General features: G+C 42.5%; 1 protein-coding gene across 7 annotated transcripts in view; it reads right to left on the bottom strand.

Moving 5' to 3' along the window:
* MAP2K5 (mitogen-activated protein kinase kinase 5) overlaps positions 1-13,929 on the bottom strand; it is a 266,567-nt gene that overhangs the window by 24,191 nt on the left and 228,447 nt on the right. For all 7 annotated transcript variants that reach the window (XM_027123420.1, XM_027123421.1, XM_027123422.1 and 4 more), the window contains one exon: positions 12,416-12,461. In XM_027123420.1, the coding sequence (XP_026979221.1) occupies positions 12,416-12,461 (46 nt within the window). The remainder of the gene's footprint in view (positions 1-12,415; positions 12,462-13,929) is intronic.

The following is a 13,929-nucleotide window of genomic DNA, read 5'->3' as shown; positions in this document are numbered from 1 at the left end:
GGTTCAGGCCTCAGCCAGGCCCCAGCCGCTGTGTCCAGATACAAGCTCTCTGATTCGACCACAGCCCTGCAGATTCCGGGTGAGGCCAAGGTGGAGGGGACTACAAGGACTGAGTCGAGTAAGCATTCTAGAAGGGCATTTTTGGTCTCACAAGCACAAACTGCTGAAATTCTACACATTTCTTTGTGGGGCGTTTGTATTAGTTTTGTTTTGGATTTCTAGAAATGGCCTGACTTAGCTGAAATTCCCACAACCACAATAACGACCCCCTGTCCACTATGCATCAATAGATATTAGCTTTGATGTAGTACAGAAGAGTCCTGTATTTTTCCTGGCTGTGTCACTCTAGGCAAGTCAATTAACCTCTCTGAGCCCCAGTTTAATGCATCAGTAAAATGGGAATAAGAATAATCTTTACAGTGTTTATGTGAAGGTCAGATGAGATAGTGTATATGAAATAACTCTGTAAACGCATGTTTTTAAAAATGTTATCTGTTTAGCTTAATTTCTCTCTCTAAAATAAATCTTTTCTTTCTTTAAGGTTAAAAATTAGAAGCCTTGGGCTTCTCTGGTGGCGCAGTGGTTGAGAGTCCGCCTGCCGATGGAGGGGACACGGGTTTGTGCCCCGGTCCGGGAAGATCCCACATGCCGCGGAGCGGCTGGGCCCGTGAGCCATGGCCGCTGAGCCTGCGCGTCCGGAGCCTGTGCTCCGCAACGGGAGAGGCCACAACAGTGAGAGGCCCGCGTACCGAAAAAAAAAAAAAATTAGAAGCCTTTCTGAATTTATCTGCAGCCCCAAGTTGTACGCAATTGTTGCTCCAATTTCTTTCAAGTAATTTCAGAGGAAATAAGGTGTAGTACGGATTCTGACCAGTACGGATATTGGATCTAAGCTGTGTTTCACATGTGTGCAGAAAGTAATACACTCACATAAGTACCCCAATGTCCTGCAAGGTCTGGCTCATTTGTCACCCCATTCACAAAGCCTCCCCAGATACCCTTCCCCAGAACTCACTGTACCTGTTCAATTCAGATCATTTCAATTCGTAACTATTTATGGAGCATTCAACTCGGGGCTAGGGATTGGGCTAGATGCTGAGGATACAAAACAAAGAAGACATGATCTCTTCTTCTTGTTTACGGGCTGTTAAGTTACCACCACAAAGTGTGAAAAGCGCACTGATACAGGTACTTGCCAGAAAGAAGGGTGACATACAACAGGAAGCCAGCAACCTTACTAAAGCAGGCTGGAGAAAGCTTCACAGAGGCTGTGCCAGTTGAGTCTTGGAGGCTGAGTAGGAGTTCACCACGTGGACGTGAGGAAAGGGCATTCTTGCCGAAGAAACAGCACAAGCAAAGACGTGACCATGTGAGGCTCACGCATTAGGGGACTGTTAGAGTGCAGGCTGCGTGTACAGGAGTGCCATGAGGTGGAGGGGCAGCTGAAGGTGGGCAGGAGCAGGTGGGGGAGGGCCTTTGGCGAGTCTAACAATCTATCCTGTGCTTGGCTGTTCAAATCCTCATCTTCCTTGCTAGACTGTAAGCTGGTTGAGGGCAGGACTCAGGGCTGACTGCTTCCTCGGCATCAGGCTGGATGCTCTACCCAGAGCAGATACTCAGCAAAGAAAAACGGTGAGTGTGTACTGAGACGCACGGGTCTGATACTGTCTCCCTGTCGCACAAGGGCAGAAAAGCCTGCTGAAATACAAATCTGCACTAGACGTGCAATGGGTTACAATTCAGCCAGCCCCCCAAAAGCTAGCCTTACGCCTTCCTTTGGTACTTAACCCACTTTCCAGATGATGCGCACTGCTGCCTGCACAGGAGAGCTGGAAAGGGGGCCATTTCTGAAGGCAGGAAGCTGAGCTGCCCAGCCAAAGCTCTGCTGACCTCCCGGACAGGGGAAGGAAAAGCTCGTTTTGGAGAAAGAATTTTCCAGCCCTGGAGCTGGTGCCTCAGGCCCTGCAAAAGCCAGTATTCCAGGGTTGCCGATTTGCCTTCCCCAGAGTTAGAGCGAGAGTATTGCAGAGGCAAGCCTGTGGCTTAAAAAAAAAAAAATCATGTTTAATTTAAAAATTAGAAACTGGAGCAGGCTGTGAGCACAGGGGTTGATTGAAACAAAATTTAAATTCCTGTCAAGCCCATTTAAACATGGGGGCCCTTCATAGACAATTAGCTGCTCCCTGTGAATGCTGCATAAACTCAGGCCTGGTCACTGCGAGAAGAGAGGCACCTACTGTGAGGCGCTGAAAAAAAATTAACTAAAAGCAGGCTGTATGAAATATTTAGCCTTCCAGTATATCACCGGGGTTTGAAAGTGTAAACAAGACAAAAATCGATTCCTTGGTGCCCTCAAATCAATGCCCTAAAATGGTTAGGGCATCTGTTTCTGCTAAATTTTGTTTACATCGGCAGATTTGCCTTAATTGCAGTTGTTTATCTCTCACTGTCCCTGGGGCCCTAATCTCCCGATTACTAATACTTAACACTCATTTCACATCTAAAGCTACTTCTAATCCTCAACAGGTTTGGGGGGCTCTTAAAATTATTGAAACCGCAGAGGCGGGAGACACAGCCTCTTTGTGAAAGGAACATTTTCTTATCTACTACCAGCTGGGCCCAATCATCACCAGGGATGGCTACAACAAAGGTGCTAAAAGGCTCTTCCACAATGACTGCTGCTCCACCGGGGATTCAGAGGATAAAAAAGGGCTTTGATGGAAAAATCTGAACAAGAGGCTAAAGCAGTCCAGCCAAATAAAGTTACTGTCATAATCAAAATCTGTCAATCACCATGAAAATCCAATTAAAAATGTCTCAGCACAGCCCTCTTCAGTGGAAAAATGTACCCTATTTATACAAATTTTTGTCAACTCCACAACAATCCCACAATTAGAAAGTCCTGCTATTAATTGAATCCTCCCCCCAAGTTTAAAAAGAGATGCAGGCCATTCAGAAGCCTTCTGAGGGAGCTGAGACACACACAGGCTATTGGTATACAATTATGAGTTAATCGGGTTACATTTGAAAATTCCATTTTTATTTGTATCAAGGGAATCTTTGCACGAATAAATGAATGGTACCTAGTCTCCTACTTCAGAATCAGTGACCATTTATATTAAAAGAACAGAGAAATGGTAAACCAGGATACTGGGAAGAAACTAGTCCACACTCCGGCAAATGTCTCTCGGTAGACCACGGCCTAATGTTTAATTCTAATCTTGAAAATCGAATAGAGGACAGAGGCCCAAATGTCTCCACTGCCTTTCTGCAGTCTCTAAACGGCCAAGTGAACCTCAAGTTATCTGCAGGCAGATTTGGCCCCCAAATAGTTGTGTATCTACTAAAGGCCTCACTGAAACCACAAGGCTCGTGGTCCCCAAAGGTCTCTCTCGAAACTGCTACAAATTAAAAAGCAAACAACCCATTAAACAAATCCAGCTGGTTACAACTGTAAATAGGAGGCTTCTAATATTTTTCCAGCCCTTGAAATTCCTGGTTAGACTCATTAATTATTGATAAGAATTGCATCTATTTATTGGAGTGTACTCACAGGAAAACAAGTTGGCCGCTTTCAATGGCGATTCCCAAATCACAGAGACTGGGCTTCAAGATCCTTTTGTATTTCCCCCACAAGTGGCTGTCTCCAGATTTTTCAACCTAATCCATTATCCCCGAGAGCTGGGGGGCGCGGGGTGGCCCACATCTGATATGCTGATAAAGACCTTGGGGTCCCCTGCCATCAATCTAACCCGGCAAAGATGGTGCTGGCCAGGTGGTCTCCTCTAAGTCTTGACTCTCTAATGACCTCTTGATTTGGATTTAATTGTCAAAGGTGAATTCCCAAGTGGTCAGAACACACGTCAAAGATCACAGGTGCCACTGAGCAAGGCCTGCTTTACACTTTCTTGCTCTTCCCGTACTTCCAGGGTGTACAGCCAAACCCTAGTGCCTGTTCTGATGGGTCTGGCTATACTGGTTATTAAAAGCTTTGAATGGTATCCCTGCAAACACTGCAACATCCTAGACATTCCATTATTTTGGCGCCAAATGATTTTACCCACATGACCTCTCATAGCAGGAAGTCAAACAAAAACCTCTGATCAGACCATGTAGTTCTAATATGGCCATCCTAACTTACACTGAATATCACAGAGTCCAGGGATGGCTTGTTCTTGGGTGAGTTTCCTCAACTTTACTCTGAGTTCCTGCAGAACAAGGGACATGTCTTGTCTTTATGTCTAGTACAGTGTTTTACTGAAATGGATTAGAACACAAATGGCACATGCAAAGAATAATAATCAATAGTGGTTTCTCTTCTTTTCATCAGAACAGAGAACTCGCCTGAATGACAGCAGCATAGGACCAAGCTAGGAACTGAACTAAAGATCATGCTTCTCCTTCAAGGCAACTTACAAGCTAGTTGGAGAAAAAAGGTATCAAACCAGTGCGTTTCACCTGGAGAGCTTTTAAAAACAACAAAAAACCCCAGTACCTGCTCCCTGGCCCAAATGTCAGAGATTCTTTGATCTGGGTTGAGATCCAGGCATTTTTTTTTTAAAACCCACTCAGATGGTTCTGAGGAGTTGCCCGAGTTAGGAATCACCATACTGTATGAACCAATCTGTGAATCTACCATGAATATATAATTTATGTAACTAATCGCTGTTTCAAGTTAGAGGCAATAAATGGTGGAGGGCTTCCGAGAAGGGAGCAAGCACTGTGAAGGGGAAGAGTAGGGAAGGCTGCAGGGAGGAGGATGGAGAAGTTCAAGGACAGCAGAGAGGAGAGAATCCTAGGCTGAGGCCATTACCCAAATAACAGAAACTCCCCGTGAGTTGAGTAGCGTCAAAGGAGGAAGGAATGTAACAACATACTCTAAAGAGCCAGCTTAGCCGCTGTGAATGTGGCAGAACACTGAAAAGCGGCCCCACTGATCCACGTTACGGCAACCAAGATAACCAAACTGTTCCTGTGGTCTATGCAGCCTTATTGTGCCTTGAAATGTGATGCTGGGAAGATGACAGTCAGCCCAGTAAAACAAGAAAGAAGCCTTGCAGGCAGGAGTTCAAAAAACCGCAATCTTAAACAGGCAAATCATCACCATATTAAGAGATCTGACTTGACTGATGGAGGAAAAAAGTTATCCTAAACTGGGAAATTAAAACTGTCAGATGGCCATGATCAAGGAATGACAGATTTTATCTATCTGTATCTCTCTTGCTATGCGTGCATGTATATAAATACACACACACTTAACACACATGTATTTATCTGCTAAAGTCTCGTGAAGAGATTAAGCAGTCACGTCTGTGGAAAAACAAAGCTTGTTTTCTGGGGTTATAACCTCTCTGTTCTTGCTGAAGTGCTAACATGTCATCAAAAATTCAAATTAAAGCTGTCTGATTTAGTGTGATCTCAAGCATCCAGACAGTGTTTCTGCCGTTGTAATTATGTGCAATTAAAAGCTAAAATCAACTTCTTACTAGTGGATTCCTATTTATAAGCAGACACAAACAGATGATTTTAATGGCCTTTAGAACTTGAAAAAAAAAAATCATCATTACATGGTTGTCAACTGGCCCCCAGGCTTCTGTGATGCCTTTTGTGCTCGAAGAAAATACTTAGTTGAAGTTTTTCAATCCTATCCAGGGTTTCCCCCTGCAAATTTGGGGTGCCTTGGCCAATAAGCTGATGTGCACCTCCAAATGAATAACCAAAAGCAAAACTGATGTCTGCAAGAACTGGAAGCCAGACACACACGTAAGTCTGGCCCTAACGGTCTATTTTAAAACATGCTCCATATGAGGCAACAAACTAGCTAAAGGTACTAAACTACCACAAGTTCAGAACTGCTTATTAAACCATCATTAGTATCTTTTTAAAAATTTATCTTATATGATATTTATTTTAAAAAACTTTTTATTGGAGTACAGTTGCTTTACAATATTGTGTTTCTACTGTACAGCAAAGTGAATAAGCTAGACGTATACATATATCCCCTCTTTTTTTTGGATTTCCTTCCCATTTAAATCACCACAGAACATTGAGTAGAGTTCCCTGTGCTATACAGTAGGTTCTCATTAGTTATCTATTTTATACATAGTATCAATAGTGTATATATGTCAATCCCAATCTCCCAATTCATCCTACCCACCCCCTCCCCCCTTGGTATAAACCAACATTAGTATCTTAAAAAGCTTAGATTGCAAGCACATGGTCTGTGAGCACTATGCAAGGGGGCTGCAGAAACGTGCCTTTCCTCATATTTGTACTTAGGACACCTGTAAGCCCTGGGTCAAAATAAACCGGAACTCATTTTTGATCCAGTTAGTAGAATGAGGTGATAATACTGAATTTTATCTGAGCCCTGTACTCCCAGAAAGGAGTAACAGGTGAGGAATCTCCCTACTCTCTTGTTAGCTACAAAGGACCATCCTGCTCACACAGAGATAAGACCCCTTTCCATCCTTCCTCATGACTTCCTAAGACTGGCGGATGACTCCCTTGTTCACCTGCCTCCATAACCTTGGCCCCCTCCAGTTGCTTTGAGACATTCCTCATTAATAAACATTCTCCCTATTGCAAGTGCCTGAATAAAATCATCTCCTTAATCGTCCCATGCATTTTGTGGCTTTGGGTCCCACAATGGTGAACAAAGCCATTTGGTCTAAACCCAGAAGTCACACCAGAATTTGAGTGCTGGAGAGAAAAATTCTAATGTGGTGGTTTTTCCGATTTTTAAAAGGGACCATGCAGATGCCCAATTTATCACATACCTTGATTAACTTAGAGAACAACCCACCAATCTATCTGAAAATGTAATTACAATCAGGTTTGGATAAGCAGAAAAGCTACCAGTGACAATTTAATTTAGAGGAATTAAACAAGTTAACATCTCTTTGCAAGTAATTAAATGTTTAAACAGATTTTTCTGGAGCAGTTTGGTGTTTATTAGCCCCCAAACAATACCACCTTCAATACATACAGCCTTTCCTGAGAAGTGAGATGCCTTCAAGTTTGCAGCTGCTGGGATTTAGACGAAGGAAAAAAAAATCTAAAAGCACTATTTTGATTATAACTGACACCCCTCCCTCAAGACCCACACCTGCTTCTCTTGTATTTCCAGTCCCACTATTTACTTGCTTTCTAAGCAAAACGTCAAATTTCAATTGCAAACTGCACTCTGTGTTTCTTCTCAGGCGCCTGGATAGAAAACCAAAGCTGAGGAAATGCTAAACGAGGACGCCCTACTCTGGAATGTACAAGGAAATGCACAAAATAACAGGCATTATTAGAACCTAAGGAGAAAAGTCATGTTTTTAAACAATTACTAAAGCAGTATAGTTATAGCATAAAGACAATTTCTGCGCCAGCTCGTTTCTCTGAAATTCTCTCTGCCACTGAACAGCTAGAACAGATAATAACTATTAGTAAATCAAACTCCTCTGCAATATCCAGCTGTGCCTCATGCATTTACATACAGATAGAATGGGTATATGTTTTTAATATGTATGTGATACGTACTTTTACCACAGTCAAAGTGCATGGGACAAAGGAGGAGGAGAATGGCAATCGGATCAGCATGAGATAATAAAGTGGCCTAGCTAAAGTATTAGCCAGAGATTGATCTCAAACCGGGATGCTGCTTCTTCTGACCTGATTACTTACTATGCATAGATTTCATTAAATAGAGCTTAGACATGGAAAGCTTCTGGAAACACTCTAAATGCATAGAAGGATCTACAGCGCTCTGAATCCAAATTGTAACTGCACAGGAGCCCATGGCCCACACCTTCCCTGCTCGAATCAAGGCCCACGTTCAGGGTAGGCTGAGAGGTTAAAGGGTCACCTGAGAGCTGGTGGGAAGCCCTGCCGAGTCCCACAGGGAGGGCCCTTCCCTTTCCTTCCCTTCCCCCCAAGCAAGCGTTTCACCCTCCAAACGAATGCCTCCCTCCTGAGAGGCTTGTCCTGTCCTGGCTGCAGAGCTCTAACTATCAGAGTGGGAAGGTAGTGAGGGAGCTGAACGATCACTTAGGGTCACGGTCCCCTTTGAAAAACTGATGACAGCCATGAATTCTTCTTTAAAAAAATGCAAATCGCCACATGCATATACAATTTTGGATGTAATTTCAGGGGCTCTAACAGACTTCCTGAATGAAGTCACAGCCCCTAGGTCAAGGATTGCTGATCTGGTCCATCCCCTTCATTTTGCAGATGAAGACACAGAAGTGGGGAGGGATTGGAGAGCTGCTGACAAGGGAAAGGAAGCTTCCCTGCTAAATCCGCCTGACCTTCGCTACAAAAGAACCCGAAAGGAAGATCAATTCGGCAGAAGGAATTCTCTGTGGTTTACACAAGCAGATGGTCTATAGAGTAAGGTTGCTCACCTGTCCCTTTTACTTAAAAATATGTAAACATATAATTTGCATAGCCAAGCCAGCCACGCACCTCTCCATCTCTGTGGCTTCACCTCAGGTTGTCTCTGTCCCTGAGTGCAGGGGTATGATTCTTAATTTTTTGCTTCCCTCAATCTGATTATTGACATTTTGGGAAACTTTCCCTACCGCCTTCGCATCATCGTCCTCTCCCCTCTTGCTGCAATCCCATCAATCCTTTCTGACTGGCAGAAGCTGCCCTTTTCCCACATAAGCTGTGACACGTTTGCTTGGTTGTCTGAAGCCTCTGAACACCGTCTGCCACCTCCTCAGAGTTTCTACAGCCTGGAAACTTTTTTCTAAGTTTGTTGGTCTTCAGTCACAGAGCTGGGGCAGCACTGATATAGGTCTTTCCTGTGCTTTACATCGGAGTGATTTAAAAGTGGGTTCTTTAATTACGGAATCATCGTCACAGGAACAGAAAGAGTGTGTGTGGGGTTCCTATCTGTCTGGCTGTGTCAGCATGCCAAATGCTCCTGGGGCTGCCTGCATGGCTGGTTTTCCTTTGCTGGGTTTAAAGCGGACTCCTGATGCATGCAATAACTCTTAAAGAATTGAAGAAAGGTCAGATCTTCCCCAAGGATGAAGGACTTCCCTATGACTGAATAGAGTCCACTCAAAAGAATTAACTCAAGAAAAAAGGTACTTATGGGTGGGTGTGCTGCTTCTATGTCAAGTCAAGGTTTTCAGACCTGGGTACTAGGGTTCCTTCTATTAGAAGTGGAATTTCTTAACAGATTGCCCAGCTGGTGGTGAATATACTGCCTATTTGAGCTCTACCTTTGTGGGTTTGTAACTCCATGAGGCCAATGTCAATGGAATTTCTGTTCCAGCAAGCACTAGAGGTTTCACATTGCTCTGAAAAGGTTTGGGGACTCGACACACTCACGCTTTGCCCATCCTTTCCTCTGCCTGGAATGACCCCTTGCAAACTCTCTATTAAAATTCAATCCAGCCTCCAAAGGCTGTTTTCAAATGCTAACTTCTCCATATAGCTTTTCCCCATTTCCCCATATGGATCCCCACAGAACTCTGCAGTTCTTTTATAGTACTTAGTTTATTCTAATTATTTGTGTACTTGCCCTACCCCCTGCAACACTGTACGTGTGAAGCTTACCCTGCATCTTCTGCTGAGTCTAGCACAGGACCTTGCACATAATGGTCCATAAATATCTACTGAATCAGCTGTCTACCTGGTTCTGAGATCTCCCAAGATGATGTGGATGCCGATGATGAGACTTCTGAGTTAATTCTTTATGTAGCTTAAGGGCTACATGCCAGAAAACGGTACCAGTTCATGTGGACCCTGGCCTCCCCCAAATGTGAGCATTAAGGCAAGTTCTTGGTCCAATTTTAAAACATTTCCACTTAGAACAGAAAAACTGTAGCCATCTTAGGAACAACCACGCCAACCAGAGAGAATTAAACAGCTAAACAACTAAATGAATTCTAACATTGGGATTTTAATAGCCTCTAGCGTCTAAACTTGAGTTTTACATGTCATCTTTAAGAATGATATGGTCAAAAATTGCAAAGATGATGATTTTTAAGACTTGGGCATTCTGGTATATGAGTGACTCCACCAAACAGAACAACAAAAACCACTTGAGTGCCTGCTAAGTGTAAGGCCCAGGCCCACAGGTGAGGGTGTTTGGGCACACCTCTCCCTGCATTCTGATTTACTTAGGCTGGGACTTGCTGTGTTCACTGGTGGTCAGGGTCACACCCAAGTTCATGTAAGAGTTCCGTGATGGCAAATCCGTAACTTTCCATATTTCCACCCGACTTCACCTCTGATGCTCTCCCTTTGATTTGCAAAATGCAGGCCCATAGGGAAACCTCAACAATCCTGCGGGCCTCGCAGCTGATGTGGCCCAAGCTGTGCAGACCATGTTGGTACCCTGCTGGGTGGAGTCACCACGCTTGGGAGATACACTGCTCTTTTTGTGAAAGGCAGCGCCCCCCCCCCCGCCCCAGTGACAAATGGGCTCTACAGTTCATGCATTCCAGAGGATGCGCTCAGCTTCCAGATGGGAGCACCACCAAACAGGTTGTAGATGGAGAGGGAAAAGGAAAAATTAAAGCTATTAATATGCTGGAAGGAATAAAGAGACTGGTTTCTTAAGGGGGTCCCTAGGATGTGACTCAGGTTCCTCAAGCCAGGGACAGCCCACTTTCTTTCCTATCCCCTTCTGGGCCCAATATTTTGGCCAAAGGGGAGCAGGGCTCAACCCCCTTGACCACAGGAGCCTCACACACATTCCATTGTTTCCTGCCCCCTCACTGAGCCTGTACTAAGCCAGGGGGTGCCTCACTATTGCTATACCTAGGGGAATAAGCTCATTTAAATCAAACTGTGAGCAGTACTAGAAATAATGTTAAATTAAGTATAGGATAGTGCTTCCTGTGACAATTTTTCATTGTATTTTATTGATTTATTGACATTTATTAATTAAAAATATGGGACGGCACACACCAGGGTGTATAGTTGTAAACAGATATATCGAAATACATATTCCTCATCTCTCTCCACACACAGACAGCCACATATGCTTGCTTTCAAGGCACTGAAAGGACTCACCCTTCAGCCTTATCTTTACAACTTGCCACCCTGGAGTGGTGTTCCCTACCAACAGATACATCCGGATGCATTTATTAGTGTATGTACGATCTGCAGATGTTTTATTTATAAGTGGCCAACTCACTGCAGCATTGAAACATGCATTTACAAATAGATATCTGTTTTATGAAACCCTATTCCTTTGTTTTAATAGCTGAGCTATCCAGCCATACCATGATAATGTACAAGGTAAATGGGTCTCCATCTCTAGAACCTGTTCCAAGTTTCCTCAAATGTGACTAACTGCATGAATTTCCCAACCATCAGAGATCCGCCCCCGTCAAAAAAAAAAAAAAAAAAAAAGACCAGTTTATTCTAGACATGAAACCTGCACAGTTATAAATTGCAGGGGTTTTAGGGGTGAACTTTAACTTGAAACTACCCTGAAAACTAAGATTTTGCTCCAGGGGTAACATGAAGAAGAAAACTACCTTCCTGGAAAGCACTTACGAATTAAAAGGGAAACATATGGCTATTTTATATTTGGGGATGAAATCTGTATTATACAGAAGTTTGGGTGCTTAGAGTATTTATAAGGATGAAATACAAAGGCTAAAAACCTTTGAACCGATATCTTTAAAATGATTATTATTTAAAGTGATGAGAGAAAACTAGTCAGAATTTGTCCTGATTGCAATAGTCTGAAGACAGGGAATGGTATGCAAAACATTAGAAAGAGTAGACTATAATTATTATTTATTAATGCTTGATGCTAACGTTATTCTAACAGCTTCTGCGTTGTCAAATCAACAATCTGCGCTAAATAAATGACCATTTGGGAATTGTTAGGGAACGTCTCTGTTCCTCTCCCTGCTTGACTAAAAACTGTCATTTGCAATCAAAGAAAGCGTCCTTGGAGCTGAGAACACAGCACTTGCAGGCTTATAGTTGTCTTTCTGAGGAAAGACCAAAGATTCACATTAACTTGATCTTTTGCAGCCAATCTAATTTCATTCTACATGAATCCAAGAGGACTCCACGCCACATTCAGAATTTCCTGTAGGACTGCACTAAAAACTTAATATGCTGACTATCTTCTCTGTTACCAATCCTCTGAATTCTGAGAGGCTGTAATAGCAAATGAGGACAAGGAATAACCTAGATTAACTTGTGACCCTTGAGTGTGAGGCAAAGGAAAAGAATTCTGCATGAAGTTTCAAATTGGTGATGGGTTTTTAAGAAGTGAAAACTACTATCTGAGGATGTGAGCTTCAAAAGCACCCACTGAAATTAAGTAAATAATATTGGCTTTGCTGAGTCTGTGGATGCTTTAAATCCCATTCTGGTCCTTTTAACAGAATGTTAAGCACAGATATGTAACTGGAGAATTCTAATGTAACTAAAAAAGTCTACTTACCATCAATTCCTCAGGTGCTGGCCTTTCTTTTGGTTGTTTTCTCATGCTGTAAGAGAAAAACTCATATTATCTATATCACTTGTAAATCTGTGCTATAATTTCCACCATGGGCTATTTCTCCTGGAATTTGAATGTTTTCAAAATTCATCATGTTCAATTCTTGGCCAAAGCATTAGCATGTATTCCCTTTCTTTTATTTTGACCTTCAATTAATCAGATTTTGGGGGAATCTCATGAATCAAAAACGCAAAGATTTTTTGGGGGGAGTTACTCTTGCAATACAGATAAAGAATGAATTTAAATTTATCCTAATTCTACTTCTGAAACTAATGTGAAAAAAAAAGCAGCAATGTTCGTTTCCTGACTCAGTTATCAATTCATTTCAAACAAAGTTAGGGAACAATATACTTATTTTTTGGTAACTGGGATAAGACAATAAGAAAAGAAACATGAATATCAGGTCAAATGAGAAAACATCTCATTCCTTCATTATTACTCCAAATGACAAGTAATATATAAAAGAGGTCAGGTATCTAGATAATGCTACAAAAGGGTTATTACATTATCTCAACTTTCATTTATTTTGGCTACCATGCAAGCTAATAATTCATTAAACAGCTGTCGGAAAGTTACGTTAGTTTAAGCTGCTTAAAGAATCACATTCCTCCTGCAAAATATTTTGTCTTATGTGCAATAGTCATAATTAGTAGCTATAGCATGTACTTAGCTACGTGATGAAGCACCCAGTCATGGGACTGAGGTAACTGTGGGTAAGCTGCCTACTTGATGGCCGATTTATACTAAACTCAGAGTATCTGTGGGATGAAGTCATGAAAAGAGACTGCTGCTTCTATTACTTGGAAAATCACACAGACACTTTTTCTTTATGTAAGGCAACCTCAAACAAGCAAGAAAAAAAAAGCCCTTCATACAATCTCTGCATTTGCTGACAGTATTTTTTTTTTTTAAGTACAGCGATCTAATGATCATTTGGTAAACAAGAACCGTAGTTATGAACCATTAATGACATCGAGGACATTTGCCTTCCCTATAAATAACCATATGCATCTCTCAAATACTGCATCCATTAGCAAGTAATTCAAGCTGTCTCGCCAGTGGAGTTGGTAACAGTCTTAATCTGACATGCCAAAGTAGCTGTATCTCTTGGGAAAACAAGGCTATTACCCACTATCATTTCTGTTTTGGCTTGACATCTGTGGAAATTTCAACACAGGTTATCCCTCCCTCTGTCTCCATAAAACTTTTATATAACAGCTGATTAATTTTTGGGACAGAAGGCAGGCAAAGCCCTATCTGCTTTTCTCCCTCTCTGCTCAGAAAGGGCCCCACCCCCAGGTTGGTCTCAGACCACATAGTAGGATAAGCACAGTGGTCACGGCACAAATCCAACATCTCGGAGCGGGTGATGCCAAAACCCGGCGCTCCAGGCAGCTTGGGAATCACACGGTTTGTTTCTGAATTTCTGCATTTCAAAATGGGATATTCCCATCATG

The sequence above is a fragment of the Aethalodelphis obliquidens genome, unplaced genomic scaffold (genome assembly GCF_003676395.1).
Source record: "Aethalodelphis obliquidens isolate GAN/ISIS:26980383/991018 unplaced genomic scaffold, ASM367639v1 scaffold26, whole genome shotgun sequence".
Lineage (NCBI taxonomy): Eukaryota > Metazoa > Chordata > Mammalia > Artiodactyla > Delphinidae > Aethalodelphis > Aethalodelphis obliquidens.
Note: the sequence above shows the minus strand (reverse complement) of the source record. Positions and strands in the feature narration are given on the sequence as shown.